Source organism: Struthio camelus, chromosome 1 (genome assembly GCF_040807025.1).
Source record: "Struthio camelus isolate bStrCam1 chromosome 1, bStrCam1.hap1, whole genome shotgun sequence".
NCBI classification, from domain to species: Eukaryota; Metazoa; Chordata; class Aves; order Struthioniformes; family Struthionidae; genus Struthio; species Struthio camelus.
The window spans coordinates 205,692,550-205,710,676 of record NC_090942.1 but is presented as its reverse complement, the minus strand read 5'-3'; the positions used below and the strand labels follow the sequence as shown (position 1 = coordinate 205,710,676).

The window sequence follows — 18,127 nt, the reverse complement described above, 5'->3', positions numbered from 1 at the left end:
TGTTTCCCTTCGCGTGTTTTGCCGCTCTCACAAGCAACTGGTGAAATACTGCAATGAAACAGCAAACACAAGACTAAAGCGTGTCCTGGGAAAGAAGCTGCTAGCACAAATCCCAGGCTGTGATAATGCACCAAAAAAAGTATAATACCCACACTGTAGGCTTTTAGCCCCAAGGGAGATGGGAAAAGCATACACCACGGTAGCGGTCGAATGGCCTCTCCTCCTGACACTGCCCAGGGACCTCAGAAAGGCTAGACTGAAAGGGGGACTGGTAGGCTCTTTATGTACGGGTAGGTACATTTTAATTGAGACTCACAACCGAGGAATCCAAAATACAGATCAAGACGCAGAGCTGCTGAGCTGGATCGCCACCTTTGAAAGTATTTCATGTATTCATTTTTCAGAGAAAGACACGTTTTAGCTACCTCTCAGTACCCAGAGCCTGCTGGTCTGTGGGAGAAGAGCTGCTCCCAGGAGAGCTAGCTGCTGATGCCGAGCCGTCAGCTGTCTCTCAGGGCTAGGGGAGATGGGACTGAGAATCAGCCTGTTACCCCCCCAGGCTGCTAGGGGCCCGCTTTGCAGCTGAAAACTTCCTATGGCAGCTTAACATGAAGAAGTAACATGAAGAAAATGCATGCATAGCCAGTAAAGTCAATGCTTAGGTAAAGAAGCTGAAGTTCCAGCTATAGTTAATGTGTTTCCTAGTTGCCGTGGCTTCCAGCCTGCTTGTGCAGATACTGACTTCCCCTGCTCCATGCACATGTGAGCCTGTGGCAACTTCCCCCGCGGCACCGGAGGGATGGACACAGCCTCCCGTATCCACAAACCAGGCAGAAAAGCAGTTGGCAGGCTGGGAAAGGAGCGCGCAAGAGGGAGCTAGAAAGGAAGATGCCGGCACCTCTGCCATCCCCACAGAGCCCGGAGACAGAAACGAGAGCTAACGTTGGCAGAGCCCTCTCGACGCTGCCCTCACCTCTGCAGCTGCGGTGGGTGGCAGGGTGAAGGGAAAGCACCAAAGACCCGGAGTGAGCCCAGAGAAACGGGCTACGGACTCCACAGCTACGGCTGCTCCCTCAGGATCTGTTAATTCTGTGGGACAACGCTGGAGAGGAATCGCTGGGTGTTTACACGGGCGTTGCAGAGATGTCTTCCCCTTTCTCCTTCTCCCCTGCGTGTTTGCTTTACGGGAAGGGTCTGCCAGGAGCTTTATTTGGTTCTGAGGTATGACGGTGAGCGGGGCGCTAGTTTAAAATACGGGTGGCTGTTGTTAAGTATTAAGGTACTAAGAGTGAGGACAGGAATTATGGAAAATATTTTAGTCGTAATCTTAGTAGAAAAAGCTTGCAGGTTGGCACTGCTCTGCGGCACTCTTGAGAACTCTGAGTTTTGGTTACAGTTTTCAATGCCAAGCAAAGAGTTTAGATATTTAGTCATGTTTTAAATTAATTTTCTATTTTTAAATAATTACCGCTTATTATTAAGGGGGAAATGGCATCCTCCGTGCAGATCTTTTTTCTCATTTCCCTGATGTATAGCCAGTGTTACATGCAATAAAAGAGCAAGCTATGCCAGGGCAAGCTATGCCAGGGCATAGCTTGCTGCTAAGTTTAGAAGAAGTAAGTTCCAATCCAGTCAGTCAAACCACTGAAATTACCAGTAACACCGTTCATTTTAGTGGGATTTTCCTCTGCCCAGCTCTCTGTGGCAAAACAGAGTGTGATTCTCTGAGAACTTTCCAAATAAGAAGCACACAAAGCTGGCTGAGCATGAAAAACAGTTGCATATGTGAACAAGGTAACAGTGTCAGAAAATCAGCATGTGAAATCATAGTTTTTCATGTGATGCCCTCTTTCACCCCACCATGCTTCACAAACAGATTATGATATAACCCCTTCAGTACCCAGAGTGGAACAGTACATTTTAGCAGTCCAAAAAAGGCTCAGAGAGGGAAAATTAGATCAGACTGAATTCCTTGTCACGGTTCTCTGCAGCTCGGTGGCTGGGCACAGAACAGGGGCCACGTTTTGTCCCACAAACGCCCCGTGTTCCTGAGCGACCGGGTGCACTGGAAACCCTCCCGCAGCTTCTGCCTGCCAGCGCTCACCCTGCACCACTCCCCGATATCCTCAGCATCACTCAGGGCGAGTTGTGCAAAATTTTCCACCAAGCTGAATCGCGAGGCAATAGCATTGTTGTCTAAAAATATATCAGAGAAGAGTAAACGTCAGGGAGAGAGAAGAGTTATTTAAACTAAAGGACAATGTTGGCATAAGAACAAACAGGTCACCCTGAGATGCACAGGATAGGTGGCTCTGGCGATACAAAGACACCAAAATCTTCAACAGTTGTAAGTGGAAGCAACAATAATCTCTGCTCCCCCACACAGACATCTTTTCCAAAATGCTATTGTTATTAACTGGAAGGGTGACACGAAGCTCAGGCGCACCAGAAATAAAATTGTTTGCTTTCTTGTTCAAATAGAAACAAACATTCGGAAGAAGTTTCACGTGAAAAGTCTGGTCATTGGTGGCGTGTCTTTTGTCAGCCAGATAAGCATTTGTGCCTCCTTGCCTTGTTAAAAGGATAATCTTTGGAGACTTTCATGGCATCGTTCATGCAGAGGGTGGTGACTAAGCAGTGCAGTGATAAACCAGGCTTTCCCACTGAAGAAAAGAATGTAAAGGCTTAGTATCCCACTGAACATATCTAGCTTGATCGGAGAGGTGTCCAAGATTGACTAATCACCCATCAAATGTCTTTTTCCATCACGGACTAAGTAAAAATCACAAGAAACTATACACATCTTATTCATTATATGTGTGCCTTGGGGTGTTAGATGAGAACGTAACAGTGCATATTTATATCTGATGCAACTCATTCAAAGTCAACATATTTGCCCCTGGAATCAATTCACTCCAAGATGCCTAGGATATATATTTGTATATGCACAATATTCATTTCACTGATCGTCTAGAGCTTAATGAGATGGCATGTGCAAATCACTGTGAATCCAGGAATAACTCTGGGATTAAGTGTTTTTCACTCTGTCTTTTATGATCCATGCCAAACTTATAAAACTGTAGTCCAATGTAGTACCGTATACTAATTAATTAATATTTTCATTAGTGTCAGAATTCAATAATAATCCATTTGCAATAGAATTAAAGCAAATTAGACGAAATTATGTAACTCTTTGTACTTTCCGTGTGCCCTGAAGTGGTGCTAAAATACCACAAAACCTTGAGGCTCAAAGATGTCTTTACTTTCCAGGAAAAATAACGTACAGATTTTTAGAAGAATCTTACAGTTACTATGTAAGCCATGCAAAATGAAATGGACGTTATTTTTAATATCAGTAAAATGTACGACCGTTTCCTAGTTTCATGGCTTCTCAGCTGTTCAAATCCTCTTTATTCCTCCGCTGTCACTACTCACAGCTTTGGCATCAGAGCGTATTTAAATAGGAGGCACAAACGCTTGTCCTCAGGACTTTCCTTGCTGATTGTTTCCGGCCAACCGCGTAACTGTTACAGCAATGCTTACAGGATTTCTGGGAATACTTAGACTAGACAAGACCATGGTGGGCGCTCAGATCCTGGGGTGTCCTGTGTACCGCTACATTTCTGTGGTAGGTGTGCACAAAAACGGCAAAGAGATCCCTCAGTGAGATGGATTAAAAGGTGGATTAAAGAATTCTTAGCAAATGTATTGATATTTTACTTGGTAAAGGATAGTGTATCTTGCGTCCAGGGTTTAAGCAATAAATGTTAGAGACCAAAGAGAGACCTAAGTAGGTCCCAAATCTCTGAATGACAAGGTATGACATCTTCCTGCAACTGTCTGACGCTGGCCCCCATTATAGAGAATTCCAGATGATATTGACTTCAGTTTGGGCTTCATCCAACATGATGTTACTCAGTCGTGACCCAAGAGCTGAATCCACTAGGAAAATGAGGGAAGTAGGCGCTGATTAATGCAGGACTGAGATTTGTTCATTATGAGCTTGGTCTCACACCATCTGCTGCATCAGCTTTGTCTGGGTGAAAACCTTTCTGAGGAAGATGTTCAGGCCAGCTTTCAGGGAACATTTGTCAACCCTATGGGCTATAAGCTCAGTGGCACCTATGCGTAGTTATTAGATATTATCCTCACCTAGGTTTCTTTGCTTGTTAAAAAGAGACCACTTTCATATGTAGAAGATTCTTCTTTTTTAATCTGATTTGAGCTGAATTTTTAGAGAAAATACACTTTTTTTTGTAGAGTGGGAGTATTAAATAGAGTAGAATAGGAATAGATGTTTGTATGTTGATCCTACTACCTCTTCCTCTGTGGATACATGTTACAGATTTCTGTTTTCATCAGCAACCAGGAACAGTCAGTTCTTCACTTAAAGGCTCAGAGCTAGCCGTGGAGATCCAAGCTGTTTGCTGAGTAATTGTGAGCGTTTGGAAAGGATGAAGCAATGGTCATTCTTCTCAAGCATCAGGTCAAAGCTGAGACAGTCATGTGACATCATCTAAAAATACGGTGGTGATGGAATAGAAACTCTTCTCTCACCTCCCCCCTCAAATTAACAATGTGGGAGAAATAATGTTTTTACATGTATTTGCATGTGTTTCACTGTGTGAGTACTGAATAATAAAAGCTATGTTGGAAAGGTAAATGTATATCAGTCGCTATCGTTTTCTGTTTTTAAATTAGAGGCTTTAGAAAAAATGGGCCAATTTGGACATAAGCAGAGGTTGTACACTTTTAAAATTGCTTTATGTGCTTATTTTACACTGTATTTAAACACTAAATCTTCACAGCTACAACCTGAGGACATTGAATCACTAGTTATATTGTCTTCTATAAATCATCAGCCTTCGATTAGCAGGAAGAAGACTTGAAAACTCATTTCTCTTTTCTCTAATTTGATCTATAAGGACTTAAATCCTCCATATTATGAAATAGATACAGAAAGTATGGTATATAATACCATGCAATCTATATTGTGTAGTTCTATACTATATATACAACTGTGCAACTGTATGCATTACATACACAGTGAATACTGTATAATTGGTCATGATATATATACATAGTATAGACTATGCAATGTATATGCAACAACAAAGGAAAATTTTAAAGTCCAATTGAAGCATTCAAAACCTGGAAGGTTTGTAAAAACGGGTAACTGTTCAATACCTCCTCAACACTTCTTAGTTAAGAGAACACCTTACTAAGCCTTAAAACATGTTAAATTAATAAGGCTGCAGGCCCTGTTTAGTCGACGTTATCAAACCTTCTGTGGAGCACAGAATTTCTGAATTTTGTCTGACAGCTTTTCTACTGAGCTAACAGTTTAGGATGTCTGTGTTTTACAACATGAATTTCTCTTCAAATCCTCAGTTTCTCTTCTCTTCATCTTATGCCCCAGACAAGACTGAGAGAGCACTATTGTCACCATTTGCAAACGAGGTGTTGACTCATTAGGAGATCAAAGCTGTTAAAAGCTCCGAGAGAGGCTTAGGGCTTGAAGTCTCCGGCCATACCCGAAACACCTTTTGTTCAGCACCTTCTTCTCAATAACCCCAGTGGCTGTGGTGAGTACTTAGTGTTTTGTCAGGCACACCACTGGCCCTCCAGACGGACAGCCGTGATCCGTGTTCTTCCTGGTGGCTGAGAAAAAAACGCTTTCGATGGGCTTGCTTTGACAGAGTCCCAGACAGACCAGGTCCCCGGAGCGGCATCCAGCTGACTTCATCTCAGGACAAGTCTGTCTCTTGCCACCTCTCTTGTCCCCTGCGCCCCTTCCAACTTCTTTAGCAAACCAGGTGGAGAACAGACAAAACCTCCTTCTCGCAGGGCGATGACTCATTCCTTGCCCGCTCTAAATCCGCGCAAAGAACGGATTGGAAGCGCCATGGAAAACGGCGTGGTCGTTAGCGGAGACGAGCACGCAGCGTGCCCAAGAAGGGGCCAGATTAAAGCGGAATGGATGACGTTAATGCTCAGGTTTCCTAACCTGTAAGAGAAGCTCGCTGGACTTTTTTTTTTTTTTTTTTCTTGGAGACACACTTCGGACCAAAGCAAAATGTTTTAATAAAAAGGTACAATTCAGTTTCCTCTCACTGAAAACGTTTCCCCATCTCCCGCCCAAAACGTGCCTAAAACCAAACACTTCTTACTAGACAGAAAACTCGCGTTTTCACTCAGGGCGGTCAAAGGAGCGCAGGCTTAGAGGGGGGCTTACACGTAGGGACGGGACCCCGCCTCATAGAGAGGGGGGGGGTCCCCGTTCCCCCAGGAAGGACGGGCGGGGGGGTCCCCGTTCCCCCACGAAGGACGGGGGGTGGGGCAAGGCCGGGCTGCCTGGGCCGGGCCGCGCCGGGCGGCCTCCCCGCGGCGGGACGCTAGGGGGCGCCGTCGCCGGAGCTCGCCGGCCCGGGTGTCCGCGCTTGGCGGCGGGCCGGCTCCTCGGCGCCGCGCATCATGTGGGCCAGCCCCTTCCATGGAGCCGGGGTCGCCGCCGCTGAGCGTCTGCTGGGCGGACGCCGCCATGAGGCTCTGAGGGGCGGCTGCGCGCGGGGGAGCGAGCCGGCCGCGCGGCGGAGCGCGCCCAGCCTCGCGCCGGCCTCGCCGCGGGAGGGCGGGCGGGGAGCGCAGCGCAGCGCAGCGCTGCGGGCGGCGCCGCTGCCGCGGGTCCGGCCGGGCGGGCGGGCGGCCCGGCGCCATGTAAAGCGGCAGCGGCCCGGGGGAGCCGAGCCGAGCGTGGGGAGAGGAGCCGGAGGCGGCGGCGGCCGCGGGGCCCCGCGGGGGGAACATGGCGACGTCTAATCTCCTGAAGGTGAGGGCGGGCCGCGCCGGCCGCTGCCGGAGGGGCAGGCGGGGGCCGGGCGCCCGGGGCGGCCCCGCGGGGCCTGCGGGCCGCCGGGGCTGGGGCGAGCGGGGGGCGGCGGGGCCGGGCGCGGGCCGCTCGCCTCGGCCACCCCGCGGCCTCTGGGCTGCTAGCGGGCCGCCCGCCCTTCCCAAACCTGCGCCGCTGCGAAACAACGTTGCGCCGTGCTGTTAGGCCGGGCGCGGTGCTGGCTCTCTTGTTTAGATTTTTCTGCAACCCTGGATGTGCAGAAAACGAATTTTAAGTTGAGCCAGGGGTTGAAAAACGCCGCTGCGGGGAGCAGGTGTTGTGACTTGGGGGGGCCCTCTTTTGTTAACGGCAATTTTTCTGCAGAGAAAAACTCTCCCAGGCCTTTCAGTTGCGTCGAGCAGCTTTACTCGCATAGCGAGGGGTTTCCAGGCGCTTTGCCCATGTTTGAGGACAGATGTCAATCATCCTAACCTGTTGCAAATTTTAGGGGGAGTTTTTGCTGTGACAGCCCAGTATTTGCGTCCAGGACTGTCTGTCCAAATTTTGGTGGCGTGCGTATAGATCAGGCTGTATGTGGCCTTTGAGGCTGTGCCAGCACGTGGAAAACGGGCCTACTTAAAGCAGCTGTTACTAATGCCTCCAGTAAGTGTTTCTAGATCCTCAGTGTAGTTGTGGTGAAAGGCTTGTGAAAGATTGCTAGCTTTGTTTAACTTTATCGGCTAGCAGTTAAAATATATGTAAAATAAATATCTGTGTTCAGCGTCGTGTGTTGTATTCAGGTATGGTTCTGGAAAAGTGCTTCTTACATTTCAGCAAGCTGACCTATTTCAGGTGTGTGGATTTGTCCTGAAACTGTGGGTTATATTACTCTAAGACACTCAGTTTGCAGAAATGAGAAATAATTGATAGCCTTGTTTCTTCCTCGTGTCCAAAGAGAGAGGTTTTCTGTCATAAAGACAGAGCTTTAAAAAAAAAAAAGTTTTTCTTGAAATTGAAATGTAACGGAAATTAGTTCTTTTTCATTTCTCTTAATTCTTTTTCTTCCTGTGAAAATAAGCAGTTAGCTTTTTAAACTATGTAAGGTGTTAATCAAAGTCTAACTTGGAAGAATCCACACATTCTGGCAAAAAGCATAATGCCCCACAAGAGTTTCTGGAACAAAATGTTGGGGTTTTTTTGTGGAAGAGTATTGCTTTAGAGTAGGGTTCAAACAGTTTATCTACTTGATATTTAGTCCATTGCTTTGCAGTATGTGTAAGGGTTTCTAGGAAGGCTGAGAGGCGCGTTGATGAGAACGTGGTTGTGTAGCCCTCAGCAGCTAGAAGGCCTGTGAGATTTATCAGCATTCTGCTTCACCTCTTCTGAAAACTACTAGGTGTGCAGCAAGTGAAAATACAGTCAAAGTTCTTGACTCTGTGAGATGGTTCCTAATGACTTGAAGCCCTTTTGTTTGCTAGTGACAGCTTCACCACTGGCCTTTGAATCATTAATATTTTATGTTGACAAAAAGTATGTTTCAGGGAAAATGCTACAGGGAGATACTTAGAGTAGGCCTTTCTGGTGACTTGGGAGCTAACTTAGTAAGTTTCCTAAAGATAATAAAGTATGAGTTCTACATTACAAAAGAGAGCAATTAGACAGTGATTTCACTTTGTTTATAATGACAAAATAAACCAGTGAGAGAGTTGGAACTGGATGAGGGTTTTTGTTCCACAGTTCTGACACTCAGTGTGCTCCCGGAGAAGCAAACCGTTGATTGATTGAATGTCAGTGCTGTTGCCAGTGCCTCGCACTAGGGGGGAGCAATATCCCCTAGTCGGTAAAAATCCGTGGGGTAAGAAAGGAGAGATGTTAAAATCTTGAGGGAGGTCTGTATTTTTCCAAATTAGCCTGTATGCTAATGTAAGCCAGGTTGAGGCAGGTTCTATTTTTTGCTAGGATAAACAGGAACTAAGAGTTTTCTCTGGGTTTCCCCCATCCTCTCTCGACCTTCTACATAGTTGAGAAAATGAAGTGGAATATTCCTTTCCTATTCTAGTAATGGGTACTGGCTGAAGTGAAATCTGACTGGCTGCCCTTGTTTTAGAGGGCATCATTTAAACTCCACTAGTGCATGGTTTTTCTTAAGTGTAAAATGTGCTTGATTTTTAGGGAGAAGCATATTCTTAGACTTCCTTCTTTAAATGCAAAATTAGTATGACTAATCATATGTTGACTCTTGATGAGATGCAACAAATTTCAGTGTGATCAAAATATTAAACTACTTAGGAAGAGCTAGCCATTAAATGGGCAAGCTAGTTTATACTCTACCTATAGCAGGACTACTGTCCCATGTTAAGGCTGTGACTTTTCTGTAGGCTGTGGCTACAGCTCTGTGGCTGAGTCTTTGCTAGATTCGTTCCTTAGTACTTTTTCTTTCAACATACTTGTGGTCCTGGCTCTTTTAAAGTGGAGTACTTTGTTTCAGGGGATGTGTTGGACTTGTAACCTGTTCATTTTGCAGTGACAAAATAGTCTAAACCAATTCACTCATGTGACGTGAAGATGCACGTGTTTTCCTGCGGTTCCTGAGGCGCAGAACAGCTCAGTTTACTGCAGCATGAAGAAAACTTGTAGCTGTATGTATGCTAGCACATCCTGGCATTTCTCTGCAGCCTTACTGGAGGTGCTGGCAAATTCAAGAGTTGGCCCTTGCAGTCACAGGACTGGAGATTGAGCCTGGTATTAGGAGGGAAGAAACAAAACAAGCAGCAGATTTTCTGTAGGCTTGAGTGAAATGAGAACCACAGTTTACCTTTCCCTTTGTTTTAACTATTTTTCTTGATTTCATGCCTTTGTCACTGACAACTGGAAGCATGTCTGAAATTTTTGAATTCTTCAACCTAAAATAAATACTTCCAGATCTGTGGTTTACATTTGTCTGTCTTCCTGGCTACTTCCAGTTAGAATATACTTAAGATACTAGCAAATATTCTGCTCTAGTAAGCTTTGCTATATGACTAACTTTCTCTGTGGCTGCTTTTCTGTTTTGTGCCATGACTTCACTACAATAATTGCACTGTTTTTGTTTGTTTGTTTGTTTTTCTTTTAAGAGCTGCTAGTAGCAGAGTTGAATCAGATTTTCATGCTTATTTCAATCTAGGGACCCCTATTTCCTACTTCTTCCCTCTATCAACTAGCCTTAGTATAGTATCTGAAAGTGGTACGGTAGTCAAGTCAAATATGTTATTGAAATATGCTCTTATTGTAGAGGATACACCTTTTTTTATGGTACTGCTTAGACACGTGGGATCAGGACTGCATTTATATGTGGCCTAAAGTACTGACAGTACACAGTTTAAAAAAAAACAAACAAACAAAACCTGGTTTCTGCCCCAAAGAGCATAATGTCCAAAGAGGCATTTCCAAGTCCAGGGGGACAGTTGCGTGGAGGTTGCTAGGACTTGCCTGGGTCTGGGAACGGAACCCCAGTTCCTAATCGAGTGTCTTGCTTGCATTTCGGGCAGCAGTGCTGCTTGCGTTACTCTACTGAATCTGCAGAATATCCTCCAGTAGCATCTGGGAGGTTTCTTTCGTGCGATGTAAAATATAGCACTGAGATGCTTACGTGTAGGAGTGAGAAACAGAAAAAGAAAGTTTGAAGAGGAGTGTTGTAGTATATATTTCTATATAGTACATGAAATGGTATATATTTCAAGTGGAGTTTAGTGTTAAAATGAGATTTTACATCTCTGTGAGCAAACGTAGTGAAGTGACTTTTGAGACATAGAATATTTCACAGTTGAGTTATTTTTTTCAAAGCACTAAATGTTTAACTCCTTGAATTGTTACTTAACTGGGGTATTGCCATTGATCCTAATGTTGCTCAGGAGTCACTTAAGGGTGCACATGGCTCACGAAAGTGGGAAACAGGTTCTTTCTGTTCTCTAGGTCACTGGTGCATATGTGACTTTGGTAACAATTAAGAATTAGCGCTGTTTGACTTCTTGTTCTACTGTAAATTTGGCTTTGTACTTTGAGCCTGTATTCTAGTGCACTGACAGGGACAGAGGTAATGAATGCGAGTGATACACAGCAGGTCGTATTAGGCACCCTTTCTTGTTCGTAATTTCAGGGAGAAAGCATAAGATTAGTAGGCATGAAGGCCTGACTCGGTTTGTCAACTGTTGAGTTGTTTATTGAGGTTGAAGAACAGATTAGTATAGTGAGATTTTTCTAATCCGTTAATTTTATTTCTGTTTAATTTGGGAATAAAGGAGGAAGTGTAAAAATACCTTCTTTTTATTAAACTAGTGAAAACAGAATAACCTTCAGGAAGCAAAGTTATAAACTTTCCCAATGGCGTTTTTTGCCAGGGTTTATAAAGGGAATTCTTTTTAATTTGGTACGTGGTTGTTGCAACTGAACAGCTTTACAGCTGAAATAGTTTTATGTATGCTTTTACTAGGTAATCATGATGTATATTATATAAACAGTGGCATGTGCAAGTACTGTTTTTTTCCTATGTTTTACAATGAAACTAGTCTTAGTCACAAAGAGCATTCAGTTTTTATCTTCAGCTATGCTCAGCAGAGATCTGAATAAAATGAATGTTCTCTTTCATTTTTCCAAAACTGTAGAACAGGCTTTTCACCTCTTCTAGAAAACTTATGGGACCTACTCTGAAGTCTCGCTGTAAAGGAAGACTTTTGAGGAAGTTAGTGCAACTTTTTTTATGATGTCTTGCCTGGAGCCTGCTTGCCAATTGCTCTTTCATTATGCTGCAAAGAGGGACTGGGAACAGAAGTACTTTCAAGTAGAGATTAATTGTTTTCACAGGAATAGGAAAGATGGGAACAAGTCATTACAGTTTGGGAAGTAATTGTAAAGCCTGCCCTATCTGGGGGAAGCATGTGGTCAGTGATTTTCAGGGCTGATGCATTCAGATGATTCCCCCACTCCACCCCAAGGAAGATAACAGGCAAAACTGTCTCTCTAAATTGCACAAACAATGAAAAACATTTTCTTAAACGTTGAAAGAATTCTAAATGTTCTTGGACAGGGGCTGTTTCCTTGAGACTGATGTTCAGTACCTACCGCAACGGTCTGATAATGCTGTGACGTCTCCAGATGCTATTACAGTAAAAATAGGTATTTTGATGCCTGTTGCATCTTTATAATTTAAAGCTGAGGCATCTTTGCACTTAAGAGCATCAGGGGATACTGTTCCCCAAACTGTACTTGTTCTGAATATTGAGTGACAGATATAGTTATAGATTTCCATGTATGACTTAATCCAGAAGAAGAAGGTTTAGAGAATGTGGCATGCTGCTCATACTTCTTTTCTTGTCTAAAGAGATGTTAGTGGCAGAAGAGCGCACTTGTCAGATTTCCAAGTAATTAGTATGTAGTATTTGCTATTTTCGAAAAAGTGAATTGTGTTAAATTTAATATTAGTGGCCAAGGCAATGATCTGTTTAAAAGTAAACAATGTAGTGTGATGTAACACTGAAGGTAATTCAACCAATAGTCTTTCTGCCACAGAACTCCAAATCAACCTTTTTTTTTTTTTTTTAATTATAGATTTTTCTTTTCAAATTTGGAGCTGTAAGCAAACAGGATTACTGCTTAGGCAGTAAAACTCTGTTACTTTTCTCTCTTTAAAGTTTTTTTACGGAAGGCAGCCTATATACTACAATGAGATTTTTTTTTGGAATAATCCAGTGATATCGGAGCACTTGATTCCATTAGCTTTCCTCTAAGTTTGTGTAGTGAATTTGAAAAAATATGTTGTGCTGAAAAATCTAATCCAGGGTGGAAATCGTATTTCTTTCAACTGCGCTGATGGTAGTGTTGGGTGTCATCCAGCCAAAGGCCAGTTAACCCACGGGAAGGGAGTCTGTTATATAACAGCTCCTATGTTACTCTGATTCCTTCCTTCCTCTTTGCTGCTGAGGTCAAAGGCACAGTGGAGAGAAAGAAGGCGCGTGGCAGCATCCACGTACGGTATTATTCTTGATTCCAGTCTGCCGTTTTGATCATGGTAGTTTATTCAAGGCTGTTTTGCAGGTCTCTCTCTCGGCTTGTCTTGTGCATCTCTTGGTTGGGGCAGCAGAGCTCTCAGTGCCGTTCGTGATGTCCACGTGTAACCCTGAAATGGCTTTGTTCATTAGCAGATGAAGAATGTTTGCTAGAACTTGTTATTTTATTAGTGCAGTGAATTAGGGAATAAATTGGCAATCTGCTTCTCTAAGAAACCAGTGCTGGTTCTGGCACTTTTAAAAATAATACTTACTGTGAAAATACTTACTGTTGTTTAGCTTTGGTGTTGTAGATATAGTTCAAGTGCCAGGTTATACAAGATACCTCTGCAAAGAAGATAAAGAAGATATTTTTCTTATCCGTGGAAACTGTAATCCCTAAAGATAACTTTAAATAATAAACTATTTTATTAACAATAGATTCCGTAGTAAGTTACGTAATGGGTAGGTATGAATTACTCTTTGTCAACCATCTTAAGTAAAGACATCCATTAGTTTACAAAACTAACTTTTTCACCAAGTTAGTGAGTCAGAGCCCCTCAAGTCTTAAAATGAACTTAAAAAGAGGGAAGTCTATAAATTGTGTGGAAACATTCTGTGTGTGTTTGCCACGTAAGCATCGTTTATGCTGGGTTTGTTTTTTAGCTTCAGTCAAAAGTAATTTTAGAAACAAAGTACTTCCAACAAATTAATTGATGTAAAGGTTAAGCTTTGTTTGACTGTCATTTAATTTTTTTGTTTTAGAATAAAGGTTCACTTCAGTTTGAAGACAAATGGGATTTCATGCGCCCTATTGTCCTGAAACTGCTACGTCAGGAGTCTGTCACAAAACAGCAATGGTTTGATCTGTTTTCGTAAGTAATTTTTTAGCATCTTGCATCCTTCTGCATAATAATAAGCATACAGTTATGGTACTCCTTACTGATACAGAAGTCAGATGACGCAGACTATGCAGGAATACACAAAAAGTATTATTTTGTTCAGTCTTATTAAGTGGTAATTGTGCATACTTCTCTGTAAATGGGCGAAAGTAGTGTTTTATTGAGATTCAGATCTTTGCAAATAAGATGGAGACAGAGTAGCACAGCTTATGACTTCAGCTGATCATAGTAAGCGAGTTTTGTACCTGCTCACAAAGTTTTTGTTAGAATCGGAGGGAAAATGTTGTTTACTCCTTTGGTGCTCAGTTTGTGTAAAGGCAATCTGCCAAGCGTTATGTTGTTACGATTTAAATAGGTTTCATCTAAAATAACTAAAAATACCAGCAAAGTAAAATGGTAATGAAATTTTACTGACCTAACATGAATAAGCTAATACCTTAAGAATAACCTATATAATACTTTTCAGATGTTGTTTATATTATTGCACTTCCAAAAGACCATCACCCTTTCCTGTTAGATGATGACTCCTTTTTTCCTTAACACACATCATATGATTCTCTGTCAACAGAGTATGGAAGTGAATTACAACCTATGTATCAAAAGTGTATCTGAAATAGTCCATGTCTCAACATAAAGTTGTTTCCCCCCCCCAAATATAATTGCAGCTTAGATCTGCAGTTTCTTCCTCAGCTTTTTAAAATCTGTCATAAAAGCTGATTTTATTTGGAATGCAATCTTGTTGCCTACTACATCTTTATTACTCCTTTTTGATGAGAACAGTGCGGTGATTCTCTTCACAGCCATCTTATTGCACCTGTCAGACACTTTTCTGCCAGTCAAACAGAAAGGCAGTTTATCATGTAGGGAGTTTTAATAGCTTATGATATCATCGCTGTAGTAGTTGCCAGAAACAAGGTGTAGTTAAGGTACAAATTCAATACTGAGTCATTGCTTTCATTTTCTAGTAACTAGTTAAATAATTCTGCTTTTGAGTTGAAATTTTCCGTTTATTATTTTGCTAGCAGACAAGCTATTGAATGGAACTTGAGTAACTTTATGGCTAACTTAAGGATGTGAGAGGAAGGAGTCCCGCTCTGCTAGGTTTCTATTTTTGAACTGTGCTCTTCATTAAGCTTGGAAAATGCCTTTTTTAAAAAAGAAGTTGTAAAGCTGTAGGTGTCTTCTACCTCTCTTTGACTAGAATATAATCACCCAGTATTCCGTTTTGAGCACTGTCAGAAAACTGTCATTGTGAATACACTAACACCTTTTCTGCACGTGAAAGTTGCTCGAGTCTGTCAAGTTAGCTAGACCTCTGAGTATATCCTGAGCCAGCACCTTTGTTCATGTAAAAGAAACTTCTTTTTTAACTTTGTAAGTTTTTGTCTTTTGAGTTAAAAAAAAAAAAAGGTTGCTCTTATGTTGAAATAGCTATATTGATTTAATAGGAACAAAGCCATGCCTTTAGATCATATAGTTGCTTTCCCACAAAGACATGGCCTTATTACTGAGAGAAGGAGAAGAAAAAAGTAGAGGAAAGTAATGATTCAAAAAAAGACTTGGCAGGCTACATTATATATGATGATATAATTAAAAGCATAACTCACTTTATATATACTTTAGTAAGGAAATAACATAGGAGTTAGACTTGCTGGGTCGCCAGCTAGGAAAAGCAGGAATGTATTTGCACATTGATTAAAACTCATAAATAGAATTCTACTTTGTGAAGCAATTTGGTAGCTTTTTTGCGGTGGAGTTGCACTTCAAAAAGCTACCAATGTCATGAAATGTTAAAGTGATCTTATTAAACTAATTAAAGCTCCTTTTAAATTACCTGATACGCCTGAGCTCAAATTTCTTACAAAGAAGGTCGATTTCCTTTGTAGCACAAGGAATTTGTGCTTTGAGTTAAGGAAGCTTTGAGTGAAGGCTGCCTCTTAATGAGAGTATTTCAGAATAGTATGGGCTGAGTATCAATACTTTTGCTGGCAAGTGATTTCTGTCTTAGCCAAAGGAAAGCTTTAAGAGTTGTCCTTAATGCAGTAAGGGTTATTGAATAGGTATGAAAACAAAATTGGCTTCTGTATGTTTTTAAAATCTCCTTGCCCATAATCTGTTCCTAGGTACGCTGCCATTACTTGCTTCCCAGATTTTCTTACAGCTTCAACCTCTTCTCCAAATAATTTTCTTGTATGTGTTACTTATTTTCTTAGACTTACTTAAATTATGACTGTTCAAACTTCATACATAACTGCATAGTTCTTAACTAAAAGGTAGATAAATTGTTTTCTAGAGATGTACATGCAGTTTGCTTGTGGGATGATAAAGGTCCAGCAAAAATCCATCAGGCTCTGAAAGAAGACATCCTTGATTTTATTAAGCAAGCACAAGCAGTAAGTCATTAACCTTTCATAACTGCTGTTCGTATCATTTGGGGAGGAAGGGGGGAAAAACCAAACAGTTTTGATTTTCTTTGCGTGCAAATGCCTTGCTTTTTTTGTTTGACATTTTATGATGTTCTGGAGATCATGATTACCCTGCAAACTGTTATTGGCAAAAAGAAGACTTAGCCTTGAGGGTTTGCCTGGGCTCACTGTTTTCTCACAGTTCTTGAAACTGGGGTGGGCAATGATTGCTGTATTTTATTTTCTGTATATATATGTGTGTGTGTATTTATATATATATATATATATAAATAAAACAGCATTATTTTTGTTTATCCAACAGTGCTTATGGAATCTTCTTTCAATTGAAACTCTTTCTTGAGGCAAAATTTTCTGTAAGAAATTACTGTCTGAAAAATGTCTTTTTTAAAGGAAGGAAACACTTTTTATTTTGTAAAGCTTCAGTGCTATGCTGACACATGACTTATTCTCAAGTCATTCATAAATATGTACAGCACACTGGAAGTATTATCTGGGCTATCAGCCTGGCAACCTTAGCAGGCCAGTTTTATAGGCTCCTCCCAAATAGCTGAATGCATCAGTAGGTTCAAAACTAAATTTCTTCTTTTTAAAGTGTATAGCAGTACATGTTGTCTGGAGTAAGGGATTTAAGAGGGAACTGATGTGAGATAAAAAGATACCTATGACAAAGGTTTGGAAAGGAGAAGGTAGAAAACTTCATTTGATTAAAATCTTTCTTTAGTGAAAAGATTTGCCTCATTATGGATTTGTTCAAAGGAATATTTTTTTTTTGTATATATATTAGCCTTGATATAAACAGGCATTCAAATGTTGATTTGTTTCATCAGCTTGCTTCTGTGCATGCATGCATAAATGCTTTTCTGAATTGGGGCCTTTGACATGGTCCATGTTGGCTGTTATCTAGAGATTTTTTTTCTTAGGCGTTGCGATAGACATTGTACAATGTAGTAGCCTCCAGGCATTACCAAGATAGACAGCTAGTTAACATTTATATTTGTCTAACAGAAGGTTAGTAGATGCCACTGAATTAAACTTTTCACTGTATATAGTAAAACATAATCCTTACAGGGTTTTTTGTAGATGTAATTGTACCAGTACAGGCTTTTAAAACCAAAGGTTTTAACCCCTTTGACTTGCAGATGGCTTTTTAAAAAAAAAAAAAAAAAAAAAGTTCAGCTGGAAAATTTCAGCCTACTGATGATTGGTTTGCTTTTACCTTTCACCACCTGTTAGAAATAGTCCCTATGCTACAGGTTAATAACCACTGCTTTAAACTAAATGACACTTAAATATTTAGACATTCTTATTCTGATATATGTGTATATTTGCATCTTATATGGGAAACATTTTCAATAAGAGAAGTCAATCTATATTTTTTGCTTTTTACAGGAACTGGTTTGTAAATGACCTCTTTTTTTCCCCCCCCCCCCCCCCTCCTGTTCCAGAGAGTGCTGAGCCATCAAGATGATACAGCTTTGCTAAAAGCATATATAGTGGAGTGGCGCAAGTTCTTCACACAGTGTGATATTTTGCCTAAGCCATTTTGTCAATTAGAGATTACTTTAATGGGCAAGCAGGGCAGCAACAAGAAATCTAATGTAGAAGACAGTATTGTTCGAAAGGTAAGTGATAGATATTAAGAGTTTTGTTGCACACCATTCTGCTTACAGTAATAGTACAGAAGGTAACCTGTAGCTGAAGATGAACTCGCACCAGTTGCGTGATACAGCATCTCACTTTGCTTCAGTGTGAGGGTCAGTATAACAACCTTGCAATTTGATTATTCCTCTCCACAGTAATTTCACTCTGTTGCTTCTCCAATTTTATTTTGCCTATTGACAGTTTTGCTCAGGTGGTTTAAGCAGTTCTCTTTATATAAAAGAAAAAAAATACATGACAGTTATTAAAATAGTTGTGACAAATCCTAGTGGAGTGGCAATTATAAATTTA

At 41.5% G+C, this 18,127-nt stretch overlaps 1 protein-coding gene across 3 annotated transcripts in view; it reads left to right on the top strand.

Moving 5' to 3' along the window:
- Positions 1–6,705: 6,705 nt before the first annotated feature.
- CUL5 (cullin 5) overlaps positions 6,706–18,127 on the top strand; it is a 35,932-nt gene continuing 24,510 nt past the window's right edge. For all 3 annotated transcript variants that reach the window (XM_068930333.1, XM_068930332.1, XM_068930334.1), the window contains exons 1-4: positions 6,706–6,829; positions 13,615–13,724; positions 16,045–16,144; positions 17,623–17,799. In XM_068930333.1, coding sequence (XP_068786434.1) covers positions 6,806–6,829; positions 13,615–13,724; positions 16,045–16,144; positions 17,623–17,799 — 411 coding nt within the window. In that variant the 5' untranslated portion in view covers positions 6,706–6,805. The remainder of the gene's footprint in view (positions 6,830–13,614; positions 13,725–16,044; positions 16,145–17,622; positions 17,800–18,127) is intronic.